Raw genomic sequence first — 22,303 nt, 5'->3', positions numbered from 1 at the left:
GAGCTTTTTTATGAGATAAAGAGGCTTTTGCACACTAGGAAACTGTGTGGGTGTGTGTGTGTGTGTGTGTGTGGGGGTGGTTGGGTGTGTGGGTGTATGTGTACATGTACACATATGCCTAAGTATGAACAAATGTGCATCTTTAATATATAACATGGTGTACCACAGAAGGAGATATTTCCTTCTGCTAGTCTAGTTGAACCCTTGTGGACTTTGCTGCATTGACAGTTGTGCTAACAACTGTAGATTTGCTTTGCCAGCACTCCACACTGCTACTAGAGTGAACCAAAAGTTGTTGTTTTTTTTGGGGGGGGGGGGGGGGGGGGGAGGTTAATGCTGTTTTAGTCCCTTTATTAGACAAAAAGACAGTTAAATGTGAAAGAGATGGGGGATGACAAGCAGCCAAGTTGGAGTCGAACCTGGGCCACAATGAACTCAGCCAACATCGGGCAAGCGTACTTACTGAGTGAGCTACAGGCCACCCCAGGGACAGACTTTGTTTTAGGTACATTCTGTTTCCTCATTTTGCATTCATTAGCTTTGATAGTTGTTGTGGTGTCAGAGGAGATTAGACAATAAGAGTCATTCCTGTGTACCCTCAGAGGGGGGTCTCTTGCTCTGCAGTGATTGGGGAGGGATGTCACCTAATGATTTATTCATATGGGAGAGTTTTCTTCACGTTTTTGCTCTCATCACAATGCTTTTGACTTGGACGTAGGCCTCCCGACCTCCACCCATCCTGTCAGTGTTGCTCTGCTGTTCTCAGATGATACTAAAGCAGAAGAGGGACACTGCAGAAAAAAGCCAAGCAAAACCTGCTTCCCTGCTCTCCATTAGTATCAAGTCCCCCATTGCATGGCACAGATGCATTTTGCATAATTATTGGCCCGTGATTAATTTGTGGTCTCTCATTTCCCCTCACATCCTCATCTGGCAAAGCCTTGCAGAGACTTAGAAGCTAGAGGACCAGTCTGGTATGAAACATGAGCTCTAATCCCATAGCAAAGGAGGAACAGAAGCTTGATAGGGTCTAAATGAGGATGTTTACCTTTTTGTTTTCATGTGGATTCAAGGATTACTTGTAATTAATTGGACCCCCTGCACCAAAAAGCTGTCAGAAGAATTATGCAAACAAAAACTAATTTCTTTTAAATGAGTAAACACACTCACAAACACACACACACACACATGCATATGTACAAATACACACATCATCTATTCCTCACACACAAACACATTCAATCCAATTTGCAGCTACAATCCAAAGGCTTCAGCTTGTATAATTGAGGTTAATGAAATGTCTTTTCTTACATATCTGTGTGTTTGCTCTTGCAGGCAATGCGTGCACCATGTCAGAGTACAACCGGCTGAAGAGCATGCTGCTGGATATGCAACCAAAAGTGCTGAAATCTGGAGAGCAGAGCCAACAGAGAAACATGCAGGAGAAGAGAGCACTAGTGGACACCATGTTTAAATACCTGGATGTGGACCAGGATGGCCGGCTGGTCAGTGATGAGCTGGAAAAGGTGGGCATCAAGCTGAGATGGCCTGATTAATGGGATAGCTGTATGGATTGACAAACAAATGTTTAGGACTGATTGAGAGAGTTGAATAAGGGAGGGATATGCCCTGGAATATTTCTTCCTATAAAAGTTTTGCTAGGAGTGTCCAACTGTGGGATGGGTCCGTTTTTCTGAACACAAAAGCATTTATTATCTTACACTGATTATGTGAGAGTGTGAGAGATTTCAAACCTACTCCAAGACATTTGCACTTTTGAAATAAAAAAGTCATTTGAACTTATTTGGAAACAAAATAATTTCCTGTTTTACTGAGATCCTTCACACTACAGTGTGAGCCTATCCCTTCTCATACAGGAATACAGGAGTCAGATTTTTGTTCTTTATGTCCACCAGTTATTACTGAATGTTAAAGACCATGTGGTCAAACTATAACGCATAGTAAGTAACCTGTGGCTGGAAAATGTAATCATCCTGTTTAACAATGAAAAATGTTTGCTGAGGTGGGCTTCCCACAAGGGTCCGTAACAGTGGGGGAACATTAAACAGGATTGGCATTGATATTTGGAGGGTGAGAAAAATTAAATTAGTGTGGGTATCATCTGGTGTCAGGAAATGGGCATCAGTGATGGGTGTTAATTAGACTCCTCCCAACCAATTCTATGATCTCATCGACTTCTGCCAGAATGCAGTGAACCATGTTAGAGTCACTGCTGACTACAGACGGTTAATAGATTGTCAAATGTTTTACATTGTTATTGTCTAACATTTAAAATGTAATGAAGCTTTTTCTTGTTACGTGGAAATTGAAAGAGAATGGGTATAAGATGACAGCGAAAAACAAGCTTATTAGAAGCTGATGCTTAATAAGTGCAACTAAATGAAGTCTAAAAAATGCCACAGTAATTAATCTTCTGTCATCTCTCTGCGGTTGTATATGACAACATGCTTTGTCCCCTTTTAAAAATAATAGATTTGAGTGGTTTCTGGCCTAGTTCTAGTGGCATAAATACATAATAAAATCTCTCTCTGGCAGAGCTGCATTATATGATCAAGCAAATGATTTTGATCAATCACAACTGACAATTACTTATGCTGACATGTTGCCAGAAAAATCTTTAGATATCACATTCTTCTGCTGTAGGAATTCATAAATACAGTTTCACAGAGATAACGCTTGAATGATGAGAACCATATGAATTCAAAGACAGAGTTCAGTCATCCATCCAGACTGTCTCCATTTTGGGATCTATCTATTGTAACAGATGGTTTTAGAGGGTAAAGTTCTGTACTTTGGGTTTGAAATATTTTACCAAATGCTTAAGGACAGATCAGTCTGTGAAAACATGACTGCAGTCTGCTGTAGGCAGAAAGAGCAGAAAAAGTTTGTCACATCCCTTAATCTGCCATGCCACATGTGAAGCGCCATGTAGAATCAATTGGAGGAGATGAACAACCACGCGGGCTATTTTTTAAGGCTTTGAAATCATAGCCAAAGGAATTGAACATTGAACTTACAGCACGTCATGGAACTCTTATTAGCTTTTTGGTGTTAAAAGACCTATATTGTTACAAGAACAAAAAAAAACATAATAGACAAAAATTAAATTGCATTTCGTAAAATTAAAGAATCAATGAAGAAATAAAAATAGCTTTGTAGTGCGGCATCACATTATACAAGTCAGTATCTCATGTCTCGGATTATTACTGAGTTACCACTGGTCTAGTCTAGTTTGTGCGTTTCATTTCAACACACCTGCCTTGTTTGCTGTCTGCCTGCAAGACTCCTTATTGACTCAACTGCTGACTCAGATGTTTTTTTCCTGAGAGTTAGGCTTTGTTTAGAGGGTAGAACAAAAATGGGGAATATTGAGAAAATAGGTCACAGGCAAATAATCACCAAATCAATGAAATCATTTATAAATAACCCTGAAACTAAATCAGAATCTATGGCTAACTTAAAATGTCAGTAGGGAACAAAACACATGCTGCTAAAAATGTATAAATCAATCAAGACTCAACTAACTGGACCATACCATTTTACTAGAACAGGTGTGTTCATAGTTAACAATATTAGGTCAATATAATGATTCACAAATTTATATGATCACAAACAGCTCTGCTCTTCTCCGTTTTAAACAAATTAGGCTCTGTTTTTGGATAAATAAAAACTATTTTGACCTGCAAATCCCTAAGTGTTTTCTACTGGGGACAGTGTTACCCAAATTTCCTTTTGTGAAGGCCAAACATTTCTTGTCATCAGTCTGTTTAGTTGTTGTACAAAACACATTATTTGCTTTGCAGAGATCTCTTCTGTTTGTGATCAGGTTTTTTACTTGCAAATGTAATGAGCTGGATTGGGAAATTCCCCAGAAAGTATGAGCACTTAAAATGACTATGGTGCCCTGTTTATATCCTACGTAAGGACATTTAGCTTTCCAGCACAAGAAATTTTTGACAAAGATAGTTCTGCACTTGTCTTAGTAAATGTTTTTTTTTTTTTTTTTTTTTTTTTACGAAAGCAGCAGCTTAAACAGAATAAAGTTCTACTGCTGTTATTGAGCAGAAGCTGAGGCTTTTGTTTATCTCCCTAAAACTGCTTCACATCACCTATTCAAAGATGGTTCCCCTGAGAAGGATGCACCGCTACAGTGGAAGAAGTGGCTCATAAATGACAAACAATGGAGGAGTGAGTGGTGCGTCTTCCCAGGGGAGCATCTTGGAATTACCTCAAGTGCAGTGTACACATGTGTAAGCAGTTAAAGTAGAGATTTTCTTAAAATGGAAAGCAATCAGAAACAGCACTTTCATGACATATTACATATTTAACCATCCCTTTCAAACAGAATAAAATTATTCTCAGAATGAGTCTGTTTCTGTGATTTGGTTGTTTATGTACTTTACATAAGGCATTTTCCATCTAATAGAAATCTTATTCTAATTGTTTGGGGAGTGAAAAGCCCACTCTAAACACCCTGTTAACTGTATTCAGGTTGGCAATCTATTTCAAATAATTACTTTTTTGTTTGTTGGAAACCCAAATTATCTCTTTTTGTTGCACTTGGAACAGCAACATGTGAATGCTTTCAAATGTAGATTTAATCACTTTTATGTTGTATTGTTTTTTAAAAGAAAACAGCAAAGTCAGAATTTAGATAATATCTCATAACTGAAATACTGTATGTTAAATGTGAGTTTTTTTTACAGGCTGATTCTATTATTCTTCACTTCAGTGCTTTAAGAAACAGGCTGAACACCTTTTATATTCATAAAAAATGTCACATCAACCCTATTAGAAAAACACTGACATTTTATGTCACATGTTTGGTATCTCTCCCTTTAAAAATGTCAGATTTACATTTATACTGAATGGCATAATGTGGTTCTACCTCACAGCAGATAGCTTAGAATAAAAATGAAAGCAGGAGAGAATACATAAGTAAAGGCCATGTTAAGGTGTGAGAATTGTGTAGCTGTGAATGATAGTTACCTATGTCACCTCGCTTTACTACAAGTTCTTCGTGCAGTTTTTTTTCTTCAGCTATATGATTGAACACAGCATGCATGTTTGTGTGTGTAGATCTCTATGAAAGAGCACCTGGAGGACAGCCTGTTGGAGTGCACCATGCATGACCTGCTGCGCTACGATGACTACAACAACGATGCACACCTCAGTCTACATGAGTTCTACACAGCTTTCCGTGAGTCTTTATCATTCTTATTTTATTCCATTTTCCTTTACTGTCAGAAAACAGGGATACAAAGTATGTGTCCCAGAGACTTGTTATCCTCTAAAACTATCTATCATTCTTTAAAATCTGTCCACTTTGAAAATGTACAACAGTATAACAGTGCAGTTTGCCAATACATTTCTTTATAATTGTACATACTTAAATGCTATCTGCCTATGCACATTTTATGCTTAAGCTACATGCTCAGTTTGCACGTTTGCATGTGGTTAATTAGTTAGCTTTAGTTTACAAACAAACAAATACATATGTCACCCATGCTTTTAACAACTAAATTCACACAGCTTCCTGTTAACACTGTTTACAACCTGATGACTTGCCATCCAGTCAGCCTCTCCACAGCAGCCATCAGGATAAAAGTGTTTCAGCCACAGATAAATTGATAATTGCACACTAGCCCATGTGCACAGACCCAGCCGGAACAGCCATAATAGCCTTCGGGGTTTGGGCCTAGCAGCAGCTGAGAGCACAGGCAGATTCCACCGTAGTAAGACCAATAATCGTAATTCCACCACTAATTTTACCGTAGCACCAGTATCAAAATTGCGCCATGGCAACCCACTGCAACTGCTTCTTTCAAACTCAAACTTTTTCTTCTTTTTCTCTTCCATAGCTAACATTAAACTGCAGTAAAATAAACCTAGATCTGCATCCAAAACAGTGATGAAATCCCGTAAAGTTGATGAATCCAGCAGTTAGCTGCGGCAGGTGGCCATTTCTAAGGCGCTACCTTCAGCATGTGCGGGTCCATTAAGCCTCACCACTAATTTAGCCTTCTAATGACTGGTTTTAGTGGGAACCATCCTACTATTATTCCATTACACTCTCCTCACCTTCCAGATGGGCAGTGAGTAGACATTTCATGGTATTTGTCAGCCTACAGGTTACAGGCCTGCCGGCAGGGGTCTGGGCTGTGTTTGTCAGCCTACAGGTTACAGGCCTGCCGGCAGGGTTCTGGGCTGTGTTTGTCAATGCATTTTATGTCTGGCCAGCAGTTGAAGAAATGGGTTGGGACCAATAAAACAAGCTATTGATCAGATGACCCTCAAGGTTAACTATTGGGCTGGAGAAAGGCAACACCAAATTATTATTGAGTGGCGCATCTGGTGTTCTGGATAATGTTGATTTTGTGTGTGTGTGTGTGTGTGTGTGTGTGTGTGTGTGTGTGTGTGTGTGTGTGTTCCTGTGATGCAGTCATTGCTCTCCCCAGTGAGCGGTCTGGGAAGCAGAGCAACCAGCCAGGTTTCTTTCTTTTCCGTGACTTTGATGTAAGAATCAAAACCCCAAAAGACAACTACAGGATTTATTGTTGCTTTTAGAGTCACTAAACTTGTTAACTAAACAATTGTGTTGTCTTGTTTGCTTTGTTGTCTTTGCTTTATTTAATGTATACACCCTAACAAGCACACTGCTCAAGCTCTGTTGTGTTGCCACACAAATCTATCAATCAACTTATATTTGTCACAGAAATTGCGCAAGGTACACTTTTCAGTTAAATGTTATCCCATCAACTCCTTCATCTTGCGTACATGATTCATCTTAAAGCAGAATCAGATCAGCAGAGAAGCCACAGTCTGTGTTCAGTTCCTCCATGCTTGCCTCGGTAGAGAGGGAGATGGACCAGAGATGGTCTCGCTTGTCAATGTAGCCGGGATCCTAGCCGATAGCCATCTTGACCTTTCTTGTATGTTATCTCTGATGTTTACATTTGAAAAACCTTAAGCGGCCAGACTAGCAGAATCAGCAGGAGCCTGGTGAGTTGATTTTTCTATCCTAATAAGCGACTCATAGCCTCTGCTCAGCCTTCATTTACAACTGTTAAATTTAATAGTTATTAGCACTATCAGATCAGCTCTTGAGGCAACTTTGGAGTACACTGAAGAAAAAACTAGCTATTGTATCAGTTACATGTATTGACTCCATATGCTTAACAGTGTGTTTTATTCATATTCATTCATAATTCATAAGTCTTGAAAGGACTGACTTGCATTACTACGAAAACCGTACCAACGACTAAATCGTGTATTGATATCATTTCTTAAGTCAGAGGGCTAAAGTGACTTCACAATTAAATTCACAGGATATAATGCTAAAATTCCACTTGAGCTGCAACCAATTATTTTAATTTGTTGGTAGTGTTTTTTGTCTTTTACTATTTTTAGAAATTAGTGACAAATGTCCAGTTTCCAGAACATAATGTAACTTCCTGGGATTGCTTGTTTTGTCCTACCAACAGTTCAGAGCCAAAATGGTTACAGTGATTAAAAACCCCAGAGAGAATTACCTCTTGTTCTATGCTCTCTGACAATAATCAACCTTCTCTTGGCCATAGAGCATATTGCAGGACAGAGATAACAACATAATGACTTCAAATCAGCCCTGTAGTGTCCTGGTGTATGGTTTCACAGGGCTTTGTTTCCTAACATTTATTACAGTCTCAGCATTGTGTAGTGCATGGCTTGTACATGTGCCCTTTGCATCCGAATTAGAACCACTATAATTACACAATAATAAATGTGCAAGAATTTGCCTCGCAGACAGAGAGCCGAGATGATTCACATTAGCTATTTGGTAAAAGAAAAGCTAATGGGTGAGCAGGCCGCATTGAGGTATGGCTTAAGCTTGCAGATATAATACATATGGTCACACAAGGTCAGAGCTCCTTTGTGGATACAAGTGTCATAGTCAAGTATAAAGGAAATGGGCCCTGCTGTGATACACGGACTGCGTATGCATTATGTATGGCAAGTAAGCTCTTGTAAATGTGAAGTCTGAGACCTGAGAACTTAGAATATAATTCAAATAGTAAAAAAAATCAATACTATTTGAAAGCTGAAATTTTTTATAAATAGGTTGGCAAACATTAGCTAAGCTCCCTCTTCCATTCACGTCTGATGAACAACAAGACCAATGCCTTGTGAGAAAGCAGGCAGCAGCAGAAAGACAGAAAGAGATGTTAGTAAGATTTTAGGTTATTTATTTTTGAAAGATTACTATTACATTAAATATTACTGAAATCTTTGTGGTTCTAATTTTTTTTGAAGTTACCTATCTTCCAATTGCACGTTTTCTCAACAACAACAAAAAGTAAGGATCTTGATAGCTTTAAAATAAAATGATGTCAAGGTTGCTGATTTCCTTATCAGAGTGATTTCTAAAGTTAAATATGTTTATTGGACTAATAGTAATTTACTTAAGCACCAAACTATACAGTTGCAGACCTTGTTAGTTTACGTTAACAGAATTATTAGTTCTTAAGGTGGCGCGCAATGAGCCAGTGTTCTGCTTTTAATTACCTGCAAAAACTCACAGCTGGTGAGCACCAAATTAGGACCAGGCTAGTTTTTTCTTGTTCCTGTTCCTCTATCTTTCTCCCACATGCAGTTCTCCCCTTCCAAGCTTATTCTCTTTATCTTTTCCCCCCCCACTGTTAGTCTTATTTGTTTTCCAATTAATATTGGAATTATATGGAGATGCTGGGCTGCACTGGCAGAACCCCTCAGCAGGTCTGATTAATCAAGAGAGTGAAGTAGCGTGGTCAGGAAAGAGGAGGAGGAGGAGAGAAGAGGAGGGAATGAAATGAGATGAGATAAAAGTCAGTGCCGTGGTAGAAGAAGGAAGAGGTTCTACCCCTGTTCTGCCTCTCTAGAGGGGAATGGCCAGCAGGAGAAATTAGATAAAGTGGAAATAGACAAAAATGAAAATGAATGTAGAAAATTATATGGTTTTAATTGGTCTGCTGGTGAGAGACGAAGAGCAGCCAGTGTCAGATAAATGTCAACAGGTTTGTTGTTGTTTATCTACCTACAGTGTACAGACCTTTGAGAGGCCGTGTTTCTCTTCCCATGGTGTTTTGGATAATGTTGATGGGGTTGAAGTGTGTGTGTGTGTCTGTGTGTATGTAGTGTTGTAGTATGTTAATGTATCATGTGTTAATAGTAATTAATAATCACTTGAAAATCACACATGGAATTTTGGGATTTTACATGCAAAAAAAAACATGAAACATGAAACTATTGTATATAGAAATGCTGAGTAGCACACAGTAGTTTGTTTAAAGTGAAGCATGGCTCTATAACATCCGGAAATGTTTGAATCAGCAAAACATATAATTTATCCAAGACTATGAGTTATTTTCTTATATAAATGTTATTAATTTCCAGAGTTATGGCAGTCTGTGGTTTCCACTGCTGTTGTATTCTCTGATGGGAGTGGGCATGAAGGAGCGCCTGAAGCGCTCAGTTTTGGACCTGAGTCGGATGATGCAGTGGCTGAATGAGCTGCCCATCTGCCACAGCTCATGATGGAGAGCAAGAGAGGGGTTATCCAAGATGGCTTTGATTTTGTCTTTCATCCTCCTTTCTGTCACTGATTCTAGACTATCCAGTTCCAGCCTGACCACTGAGCTGGCTTTTTGTTGATTTGGACCCTGAGGTACCAGTATGAGTCTACTCTCTCCAGTTCATCTTCCTGGATGGTAACCAGGACCTCCTGTTCCTCTGGTAGTCCAGTGCCGGCTCTTTGGTCCTGCTGATATTAAGCTTCAGGTGATTGTTTTTTGCACCATGCGACAAAGCTCGCTTATCAGTCCTCTATTGTTCTCCGGAGAGGTCATTGGAAAACTTTTGGAGGTGGCAGGAACCAGATGTGAACCAGAAGAAGTGTAGAGAGTGAAGTGGAAAGGCGCCAATAAAGTTTCTCGTGGTGCACCGGATATGCGTAACAGGAAGTCAAAGGCACAGACATAAAAAATGTAGTTAGGTATAAGGATTAGAGGTGGAAAGTAACAACATACATTTACTCACGTTACTGTATTGAGTCGTTTTGTTGTGTATTTTGTAATTTTTTTTTATGTGTCATTTAAAATATACTTGATTACGTTTTGAGCGAAGTATTGTGTTTGCTACATTACAAATCCCATCCGTTATTGAGTAAAAAAAAAGATATTTGACTAAAAATTTTTTTTTGAATGAAGCATAACAAAGTAACTTTTACTTTAAGGACAATTTAAAAGAACTACTTATTACTTTTACTTGAGTAATTTTTCAGATAGGTAATTTTCACTTCCTGTATATAGTTTTCCATTTTTGAGTATTGTTTCATTGAATTACCTAATTACTTCCAACCCTGTCTCACAGAAACTATGTAGTATTAATTCCTTTTACCAAACAAAAATGGTGGAAAGAAATATACTTCATTAATTATGTTCACAGGCAGCGCAACAATTTAGTTTGAATAGAAGTTGTCGTGAGCTCCTGAAATACCAAGGTTCACATCCTGAATCCCTTGTGTGGTTAGGTTTAGGCAATAATAGCATTTTTGTTTTTGTAAAGATCATGTTTCAAGTCACTGCAGACTTTCTTGTATTAAGAAATCTGGACGATTTTCCATTTAGTCCATAAGTGTGGTTACTGTTGCAAATTAGCTGCATATAAAACATTTGGACATACATTTGTAGAATACAGGGTTGTCATTTAAGCAACACTCTTGCAGAAAAAATAAAATTACACTTGAAATATTTAATTTGATTTGAATTTTTAAATTGTATAACACTGCACATTACACACAATGCAGTAATGCAGCTTCTGCAGTGTGACGGAGTGCATGGCTGCCGTCACATTAGCGAGGCGCTACCTGTTTTAGCTCTCAAAGACTGACCTTAAATGTTGCCTGTATATGTTTGTTTAGAGTGTTAATATGTTTGGTGGATTATCACTGTTTTTAAATCATCTGTTAGCCTTGCCAGTCATCTTATTCCCCACACATAACCCGTAGCTTTTCTGTCCACATATTTAACATTAATACTTAATTTTCTGTTTAAAATCATGCCATTTACTTTTCTAACATAACCGGTTGTAATAATCACACAACACAAAAGTCTTTGTTAATTTTATGTCTGTTTATTGAGTTTAAAAAGTAACAGAGGGTAACATATAATCTTGGTATTGCCACCAAGTGCTCTCTTTGTTGTATAAAGGAAAGTTTGCCTAGGTTTAAATGACATTATGGCTTTTGGGGTAACCGGAAGTGACCCGAATTTTAAGTAATACACTAAATAGCCCTCAAGAAATCTTGTGGATTTGTCAAATGTTAATATGATTCATATACATGATATTCTTTAAATTTCTCGCTTAAAAGATACATTAATCTTGGCTGTATGGAGCCTTTGCTGTCTACTCACCTGAGCCACCCCTGCATTGTATTGTTGTGGGGATATGTTCCAATTTCAGGGGCGAGCTTTAGGCCTGAATAGACTGGCAGTGTCATTTGCACTGGAAAACCTGAAGGAGCACGACGTAAGTCTGTTGGATTCCCTCAGAGTAGTGACTTGTTTAAAGGTCAATTAGGAAAGGTAATTTTGTATGATGTGATCATTTTAACTCTCAAGTCAATTTCTTTTATTTGCTTAAAGTTTTTTTTCTGCTTTCAATAACTTTGTTAATTTGTTTATCCTGAGTGTTTACACCTACTCACAACTACTCAGGAACATCTACCCACAGAACGCAGCAGGATAAATATTATTTTATTATTTAATAATATTATTGATTTATTTGCATGTATCCAACAAAGCTCTAAGAGAGCCCTGATGCTTGCTGCCTGGCAGCTCCCATAAAGGTTTGATATTTCAGTTTTCTCAAGGTTTCCCTTCATCTGCACAAATGATCTTGCTGAGATCAGATATCAATTTTAAAAGCGGAGCCTGTTGTTCTCTGATGGCCAAGAGGATGAGAGTCCTTCAGCTAAGCTCTTAACAACAAAGTGACTTGAACTGGAGGGCTTGGAGGTTCCCTCTGCACCCACACAATAAAATTTCCTCCACAGACTCTTTTTACTTTTCATTTTCCTTTATTTTCCTTTCTTTTTTTACCCCTGCCTACTCTACCCCAGCTAGTGTCTGATGCCTCATTACTGTTCAATGGACCTTTCCATGTGTGTGTGTGTGCATGTGTGCATGGCTTCCTGCCACCAGTGTCGTCTCTGCTCCTGGGTAATTACCCTGTGTCAGGTAGCTGCAGTAACAGGTAAGGGACTGTTAAAGCTTTCCCCTTCTGCTTTATCATAGGGATTGCTTTTTTTTATCAAATGCTATGTATCTGATAAGGTGTACAGCTGTTTGTTGTTAAACTAAGTGACCCATGTTCCATGTGATCTATTGTTGGTTTACCTCTGGTATTGGAATTGTCCTATGCTCATCACAGTTGTATGGACACAGCATATTTACAGTATCTATCATCTTTAACTAGATAGATTTCCTGTGGAAAATAAATAATCTGATGGCACATAAAGTAAACTGCAAACCAGTTGCATATCAGTTAGGCACTTTTTAGACGGTTGGGTCAGAGGGGTAGCATTGTTTGCATTATTGTTTTAAAGAAAATAAAAAAAGGTATTTTTGATCATAGAGAGTGAAAATTCTTTTTCACTCTCTATGATCAAAAATACCTTTTTTTATTTCCTAGTGACCTGTCGGAACACATTAATCAAGAATGAATAGTTTTTTGGCACCCAACAAATACAGGCACTTATGCACTCACTTATTTATGAATGCTTTACACATAATCACATGACACCTTATAGCCAGTGTTCACCCAGACATCGGCTCTGAATACAATAGTGAGAGATGCCCAGTGAGTTGTCATGGCAACTGTGGCTGTCTCTTTAATGTCTGAATCATTCATTTAGTACAACACTTAGGGACTGTTCGTTTAAAAAAAAATAAAGGGTAGCAGTTTTGAGATCTTTAGTCAAAATAGACTTTGCTGATTGGGAAAAAAGGCATGACCCTCCCCAACAATTTATAATGCTTTCTGTTTCGGTTTGCGCTGGGCAAAGATGTACAGTACAGATAACAACTGTTGTTGGTTTTTACAACCATAACACACACAACTTAACCTATAACATAGAGCCCTTTTCCCGCTTTGGTCCCCCTACTGGTTGTCTCATTGGAACTACAACTGGAAACTTTACACATTTTTAATTTGTTGTTATATTATTAAATTCACTTCTGAGACTTTTTTACGTGAGAAATCAATTATGTATTTGTATTATGTCAAATATGGGCCGTTTTACATAAATGTATGGCTATTGCAAATTTGGTTATAATGCTCCACAATTATTGCGGGCTCAACAAGCTCGCTGACTGGCAACAGAGCAGGAATAGCGTCTGACAGGGCAGAACACTCCAAAATTCAGAATCACAACAAATCCCTGTACACATTATGGCATTTATATTTCTACCATTAAGCTGATGTTCCTAGATAGTAGACTTGTTTCTACTAATTGTTTGTTACCAGTCAGTGTTTAAAAGTCTTGCTCAGTAAAATTTGAAAATATCTGCTGCTAGACATACATCAGCCAAACCTGCGAGGGAACAGGATCTCAAACCACACAACAATCCTACTAACTAATACATGCACTTGTTTGTGCTAGGGCTAATATGGATCTGTTAATTAGCATGTAATACAGAGAGAGCTCTCCTAGTGACCAATTACACAAAAATTGCAGGTACGGAAAATACTCCCAAAACACATCCTCTTAGTAAGCAATGCAACCATTTGGTGAGGTACTTTTCCTTTTAAAGGTGTGATTTCTGATTCTGTTGTTGCATGGTCAACTTCTTTAGACTTACAGACTTACTTAAAAACCAACTAACTAGCTGTCTGAAACTTCAACATTAAAGTAATGTTTTTTTGTCGGCCTATCAAAACCAAATGCAATCAGGGGGCAACTATAGCCTGATATCTGCTCAATTGGTACAATGTACTTACTCCTGTTGCACTTACTGCACTATTGCATTTGCTCTCTCCACTTAGACTTAAAAAACAACAGCTGAATGTATTTAATTCAGGCATGTTCTCCGAGGGATAATAAAACTAATTTAAGGAAACAGTGAATTAATAAATGAAGTAGATGAGGCAAGTTGAAGCAAAGTCAGTGCACCCTAAATCTAAATTACAACACTGAATAAAGCATAAAAGTATTTTACGTCATAGATGGATGATGTATAAAACTGTAACAGTTGCAGACAAATGTTCCCTTTTAAAAATAAAATTAATTAAATAAGAAGTTTGGTAATTTGGCAAGCAGATTGTAGCCACGGATTGAGTCTAAATGGATCCTATATTTATATGTTAACCACTATGTATACACCAAAATTATGTTGGATTACATCAAGTATATATTCATACACCTCCCACAACTCTTTATTAAGTTATAAAGGCTTAATCTGAATTAAACACTTAAATTGGGACATTCTCAGCAGGATGTCTTTGTTAAGGAAGAACAAAGAGAGGAGTTAGAAAAATGTCTGCCTTGTGTATGTTAAACATGGTACAATATAGTAAAAATTGCACTTGTAATTCATTTGTCCCCAAAACTCACAGTCACTGAGTAATCTGGGCCTTCTAAGTGCAGATCATGTTGTAATGGGGCAAAATGTCACAGTACATCTGGAGCATCATATAAGGCTCATTAAGACATGACTTCTCATTGGTGACACACTTGTGTTTCACCAGCTATCTAATATCTCTCCTAATAACACATGCTGAATAATCCCATCCAACACATGCCCTCCCCAAATATCCCGGCTTCTCCATTATCCTCATCTATATATTCTTCTTTCATTTCCACCACTTTAATTTCATCTTTATGTCTCTAATTAGCAATAGGGATGTAAATCCATGGTTTGCAGGGACCCGAGGGGCTTTGCTTTGACCTATTCCCCTTTCTGACATTTTTTTTTCTGGTCCCCATCTCTTCTACAGCTTTCTTATTTCTGTTGTACCCCTTCCTCTTTCCTTTTCAACTGACTGGTCCCTAGGGCAGCAAGTGTTCCAACGAGCCATAATTCACAGGCATCGGCCCCCTGGCTGTTAGTGGCGCAGCATGTGGTCTGCTTTTATCTCTCTCCTCTAACTCCCTCTCTGGTGTGGAAATAATTCATTATCATGCCTTCATTGATTTGCTCTTTCTCTTGCCTCTTTGGTGGAAGAATCCCCCTTTCTCTCTCTTTCTTTCTTATTGCAATTTCAATTGTGTGTCCATATGGATGTAAGTTTGTGAGTTTGAGAGTTTGTATGTGTGTGTGTGTGTGTGTGCGCGCGCTCGCGCTTGAATGTGAGTGGTACTCTTCCTCTTTTTTCTTCTCTCATCTCCTCCACAAAATCCCCTCCAGCATTCACCTTCATCAGCTTTGAAAATGTTCTCTCAGAACAAAGGAGATAAACATGGCAGAAAAATGGGAAGTAAAAGAGGAAAAAAAGAATATAGCTGCAGATTCATAAAAACAAAAAAACACCCCAACAAGGTTAGAGAACAACCACATAATCCGTTATGGCTGGATAACCTCAGTTGTTTTGGGTACGCTGCTGTTGCAACATTTCTGTGTGAGAAAGTAAGAAATGACTCAGAGGGAGTGTTGTTTTCTTTGGGCAAACATCTGTTCTGTGTAAATCATCAGCGAGTTGGCCCAGATGGCTTGGTTATAGTGATATAGTTATGTTTTAATAGAAGTTTTTTTCTCCACTGTTTGTACGATGGAACTGAGCAGAGGCCAGCCCTGATGTCACTAAGCTAAACTAGACAAACAAGACAATAAACACTCAGATCTCATAATGGGTTGAAAGAGACTGGAACTGGGTAAAGGAGGAAAAGAATAAGAGAGTACAAGAAAGTAGATGTGGTGGCTCCCATCGAAAAAGCTTATTTTGCAAATAGCTCAATTGCACACATCCAAAACCCAAACAAATACCTTAGGGGCTATTCATTTTAGTTCCTCCACATTCAAAAGGATGAAACTGTGTTTCATCAGATTAAGGACTACAAATGCAGAGGAGTTGCAAAAAGATTCTCATTGTATCCTGTTGATGCTGCTGGTTTTCATGTGTTTACCAGGGAGGAGGAGAGAAAGGATTTGGGAGGGGGCCAAAAGTGTGGAAAAAGGAGACAGACAGAGAGATGAAATGTATTTAAAAAAGCAGATGATACATAATGACATGTCCAGGGTGAGGCAGCGGGATAAGGAGTAATCAGGTACTTTGAGGAAAAGAAGGAGGGTGGAATGAAAATGGAGGAGAAAACAAGAGAAGGTAATACACAGTTGCATGTGTAGTTTGGTGCAGCAGTAAATCTTGTGGAGGAAGATGTGGAGGGTATGAGAGATGACAAGGACAGAGGAAGGTAGAAGTGAGGATAAAGAGAAGAATCTATAAGGCTGAAACACAAAGCTGGTACTGGGAGGGGAAGAGGAAGGATGAAGGGTACAAGAGTTACAAGAGTTTGGCAGCTTTGGGCTGATGGTGATTTTAGGTAATTTAGTATATTTTGCACTCCAAAAAGCATGCAGGTAGGCCTTCTTCATCATGTTTGCCTTAATCACTAAGGTTCCAGGTGCTATAACAAAAGCCAATCATTTATATTTACATCTTTGGCGCTCTGCAGATATCCTCATATGTCATTTTTTATGGAAATTAATCCACACAAAAACAGCTGTGCAACACAACACCAAGCACAAATAAACTGCAAAAAGCAAAGATTTACTGATAACAATGTTTATTGATATTAATTATGCTTATCAATCCTTCTCATTGAGATGGATCTGAAGTTACAAAAGAACACTCCTTTTTTCATGGAATACCAAACAGAATGAAACCTGACCGATTAGTTTTTTGTTTTAGGGAGGAGTTTTGATTGCTTTTCTTAAAGTTTCCACACACTAAGCCGGAGCCTTCCTGATCTGTTATAATTATTGTACATCACTCCTTTAAATGCAAACCACACTGTCAGCCAATATCATTAAGTGGCTTTCAAAGAATTTCCAAAGACAATAAAAAATGTTTTTTGTAAACCTTTAAAGTGCATTGACAGCATCAGAAGCTGACAGTCAAACATTTTAAAGTGAGAAGGGGAGAGAGAGAGAGAGAGAGAGAGAGACAGAGAGAGAGAGAGAGAAGCTGGTAATCCCAAATCTCTAAAGTCTTCATTCTCTGAGGTAAGGTCTGATTCTGTGGCTCAGCTTAATGTTGCACGCTCCCAGCAGCATGTTATTGTTCCTCCCTATCTCCCAAGCTTCTGTTCAAGTCAGCCTTCTAAAACAACATGTGTTGAGCTGACTTGAAGGTTAAAGCTCAGAGGCTTTTTTTGTACCAAGATGATGCAGTTTTGAGTTTTGGTTGCAAGGCTATCCCAGTTGCAAGCTACATGCAAGTGAAACACCTCAATGTGATGCTGGACTACACATCAAAAATCAAGAAGAAAATTCAGAAGCGTTTAAGTTTAATGCCCTGATGTCTTGAACACAACTAGGACTATCAGGATTGCTGTGGGCTGTAGACTTTACTGGTTCGGAGGCCACGAGATGGCCATGTCTCAGTCTGACAAACATGTCTGAATAAATTGGACATAATCTAATGTGATTCTGTAAAACGTGTGTAAGATGTTGACATCTAATGATAGTGGACCTCCTTAGATGGTTGTATTTCAAATTTCTATGTCACACTTTTTTTTGATTACCCCCATGTGAGGGACCAAGCAAATTAGGCACAAGCGAGTGAGATTAAGGGTTTAATTTATTTAAATGTCAATTTCTGTGTGAAACAAGTCACATTAACTTAAATAGAAATGTATTTAATAGTTAACTGGGCAAAATAAGGCATCTTCTATGAGATGAGGTCCAAATCAGAAATTATGCTACACGCATGATCAATGAAGACACAGAGATGGCTGACAAAGAGATATAATATCTGGGCCATACACTGTAAACCTGTGTGGCCAGACAATGAACACAAAACAATGGGATTAGCTGATGCAGCCTTTATATAAAGATGTTGCTTATTGCATTGTTTACTGTCTGATGACGGTCTTTGACAAAAACTAAGCTGCTTCTTTTGTACATGTTGTTCTGAAAACATGTGGGTCCACCACTTCTTCCACACATTCAAACAAAGAGTAGAGGCCTAAAACTATAATGAAGAGCCAGAAAGAGAATATGGATGTGTCATGCCTTTTCAAAAACTTTGTTTACAGCTCATAATAGCGACTTTGATCAATAAAAGGTTTGAATAAGCCATGGCTGAGCTTCTATTATGTCACCATTTTGCAGCATGCAGAAAATATACCTTATCTTTGGTCAATTTGCTTGCACATGCATTGTTAGTGTGACAGCCAGTGTGTGACAAACATTAGCATATTCTATCTTCTGTGGACGCATAGGTTACTTGTTACATGAGGTCAGATCCGCATGGAGAATAGAATAATATAGAATGCCTTTATTGTCATTATACACAAGTCCACGGTACTTGTGCAACGAGATTAAAGCAATCCCTTTACAGCGTTGACACAAACAATATAAGAATATAAGATAACAATATAAAATATCAAAAATGTAAAGTCAAAGATATAAAGTGTAGGTAGTGCAGAGAAAAAAAAGAGAGGGGCGGGGGGTGCTGGCGCACAGTCCTGAGTCCGGAGAGCAACTGTATACATATATAAATTAGCTTTGAATACACATTGTGTACACATAGATAAGTGTTAACAATTAATAAATAATATTGCAGGGTCCAGTTAGGGATCAAATCACTTTGTAAGCTGACAGTTCCGCCCTTTAGCCTCTGTGTTGCAGAGTTTAATCATTAAGCATGCAATTTGCCTGAAACTTTCATAATTATTTATAAAACTGCTGTCAGGCTTGGATGATCCATAATAATGTAGTAGTGTGGTGCATGCATGATGTAGAAAAAACCTTATTCTCCCATAATTTATTGCACAGTAGAGCGAGACTCCAGGGGAAAATATTAAGCAATTAATCAACTTCATCAACTCATCAGCAGCTTAAAAACCCTGTTAGTGGTTATAATGGTGTCATGTTTTAATGCCCACATTTCATCGAGCTGTAAAAGAAGGACACCATTGTATTTTACACTGATCAATGATAATGTAAGCGTTTGGAGAAAAGGACTGTGGAGATACAAAAAAAGAATATTTATTTTTCTAAATTGGGTTGTTTCAATGCACCTATCTTAATCAGATAAAATGTCTTTTAAGATTTGATAAAGGTTTCTGTTATGAGAGCTATAGTTTAATTAAATCAGTTTAGAGACACAGATGTTATTAACAGATGTATTGTGGGCCAGCATTTTAAAGCAAGAACAAGGCTGCATTGGTGACCTTTTACATTATACTAACCGGTATACTTTATGTATTCAGAGGTTTTACATGAGTCAGTTGTAATTATTTGTAACTGCTCGATCTGTTCCGTACTCAAAAGTTTGGCTTATATTAACTTTTAATGTTACCACTTTAAGTTACACTCCTAAACGCTGTTGTTGCTGCCTATGAAAACAGTTGAACAATCTAAGCCTTTAGAGCAGGTTTCTGCTCTAAATATAAGTTCTTAATAGAAAGTCTGTGTTTCAAACTAAGAGTGAGGAATAGAAAATATGTGAGTATTTTACAAGGCAGGAGGGGTCTAATTAGATTTGTTTTGCTATTGAAAAATCAAATATTGTAACCTTACCCATAATTACCTTGTACACCCTCATCATAGCTTGGATGACGTTGACCAATGTATTATCGTCTCACAGTATATATTATATTGCCCAACCTTACTAAGTTGCAGAGGTTGTTACATCAGAGATCTTTTAGTTTGATCATAAGTGATTCAGATATACTTACTAAACTGGCCACAGACATCTCCCCAGTGTTTAGAATAACATTTGTATAATCAAAAAAGAATTTGGCAAGATGCCATTCAGTCTTAACCCAACTAATCCTGTGTGTGCAGTAGATTGCAACAAATATGCTGGTTTTACTTATCACTCCATTTAGTTTTCACGTCTGTTTCGGTAGGTTAGTTCCTATCCTATCCAATGCAGGATTGGACTTTGTAGGACTTTGGTCTGCTTAGTGATCTAAAGTCGAAAGTCTAATAATTATTGTAAAGTCTTATGTTTAAAAAGCGTTTTTAATCTATCACACTGTAAAATAGAACTCACGCAAAAAACAGAGCATATAACTTTGTTGCAGTATTTTAGTTGAGAGTAAATAAAAGAAAAACCATTTATGACCGTTTCCTTTGTGTCTGTTGATGCATTCTTATTAGATTCTGTTTTTTCCTCACTTTTAGCCTCTTTATCTCTGAAGAACCAAAACATATCCTCTCTAAATTATACTGTTTAGAGACTGTACTGTATTTAAAATAAAATATCCAGTGTTTTGCTCTCACCACTTCACCAGTTTAGAATATAAGAGTGTAATGACCTCTTGGGGTCCTTTTCTGAAAGAAACACAGAAGGACAGTCCATTTTTATTCCTCAATCCTGCAAATCCAATTAGACTATTAACGTGTTAACGTGTGCATGTGTCTGCGTGAAAAAACTTGCATTTTAATACATGTAATCTTGTTCAGATGCAGCAACACAAACACACACATAACGATTTCGGTACATCTCTTTGTGCATTCTGTCTTTATTGAGGTGGACCCCCAGGTCAGGTCAAGTTGTGTCTCCTGCAGAGCAAAGTTCTGCTGCAGACCACTAATCTCTTTTACCCTTATCCTCCCCAAGGCGGTAAGGGCTTTGAAACGAAAAAGTCCACTTAGCCAACCCTGTCAGAAAATGCCTTTGCAGTTTACAGTAGGAGATTTAGCCAGGGAGAGAGAAAGAGGGGAGTGTGTTTTTTTTTTTGTTTCCATAAAGATGAAAGATTATTAAGATTGTCAGGGAACTTATGCTGCTATCAGATGAGAGTATCGCTTTAATGAATAGGGTCCCATCCGGCCAAATGAAGTATGGGAGATTAGCTCCAGTCTGTCAGCTTGTTTCCATTAAGTCTCTCAGAGCGGGATGACTCTTTTGGCCTTTGAGACTTAAAATGTCAGTTTTATGAAACCAAAGGGTGTGAAGATAACATTTTATCCAAGCTGTGTCTTGAAGCTGATTCTTTTAAATGTTGCGCTTTTTTTTTTTTTTTTTAGACACTACACTTTTAAAAGTGTGGGGGGGGAGGTTTTTTATCATGCCCAACAAAAATAAATGTGCAAGACTTAAATCCCCCTTTCAATACCATGGATATAATGCCACTCGGCCAGCCATACACCTATGAACTTTGATATCCAATGGAAAATAATCTCAAAATGAAATAGCACGATGTAGTGCTCAGCTTCCATGGTCTCTGAAAAGACCCTCATCTGGGAATGCCTGTAGCAGGCTCGAAGTCCCCTATTAGCGGCTAAACAACTGCCGCTTGTAGCCGGCGTCCTGGAGCTCTGTAGTAGCTACATACACCCACCAACTGACGCAACGAAACAAACTGGGTACAAAAATACTGTATTTAGAATAATGATATGTATTAGGTCTGGAGCATGGACAAGTTCCCAGGAAGCTCGTAGTCAGATTTCTTTATATTAAAGGCAAATACAAATTAAAATGAAAGGAAGGTCATTGTTTTACATTTAACTAACCCTTTGAGTTACAGTATATGCAATTTACTTGATTTTAAATAAAGGCCTTATAAAGTATTTGGTAAAAGACTGATAGAAAAGCACAAATGTGTTCTGTACTTTCCTGGTCTTAGTTTTTGATTCAAGACACCTATAGACATGATTCACTGCACTCTAAACTATGTAGATCGCTGGAACACTTTTACTGTCATCGGTTCCCTTTCTGATGCTCCTTTGAAGCTTGGTTTATGTTCTTTCTTAAATCCAGGAAATTCAAAGACCCCACTGGAGACCCAATAAGGTCCGAGCATTAATGCATTTACCTAATTAGTTGACACTTTGGTATGATTTAGCATAACTATACAACATTATATAAACAAAAACAAATAAGCATAATATGTGCTTTTTAAAACAAACCTTGTGAAACAACATGAAACCCACAAGATTTCTTTCATGTTAGTGAAGGAAATTTGATTTTGCCAGAGAGTGACATGCTTAGAAGCCAGTATTGGTGTAACTTTCCTTTTAACTGTATTAGCATATTGTCATTTACAGGCGTGGCGTTAAAGGGAATTTGCAGGAAAGGTTAATGATTATGT

At 38.0% G+C, this 22,303-nt stretch overlaps 1 protein-coding gene across 2 annotated transcripts in view; it reads left to right on the top strand.

The window, feature by feature from the left end:
• The window catches only part of fstl4 (follistatin-like 4), a 196,147-nt gene that overhangs the window by 130,302 nt on the left and 43,542 nt on the right, over positions 1 to 22,303 (top strand). For both annotated transcript variants that reach the window (XM_034889955.1, XM_034889954.1), the window contains exons 5-6: positions 1,336 to 1,526; positions 5,101 to 5,221. In XM_034889955.1, the coding sequence (XP_034745846.1) occupies positions 1,336 to 1,526; positions 5,101 to 5,221 (312 nt within the window). The remainder of the gene's footprint in view (positions 1 to 1,335; positions 1,527 to 5,100; positions 5,222 to 22,303) is intronic.

Source organism: Etheostoma cragini, chromosome 13, assembly GCF_013103735.1.
Source record: "Etheostoma cragini isolate CJK2018 chromosome 13, CSU_Ecrag_1.0, whole genome shotgun sequence".
NCBI classification, from domain to species: Eukaryota; Metazoa; Chordata; class Actinopteri; order Perciformes; family Percidae; genus Etheostoma; species Etheostoma cragini.
Note: the sequence above shows the minus strand (reverse complement) of the source record. Positions and strands in the feature narration are given on the sequence as shown.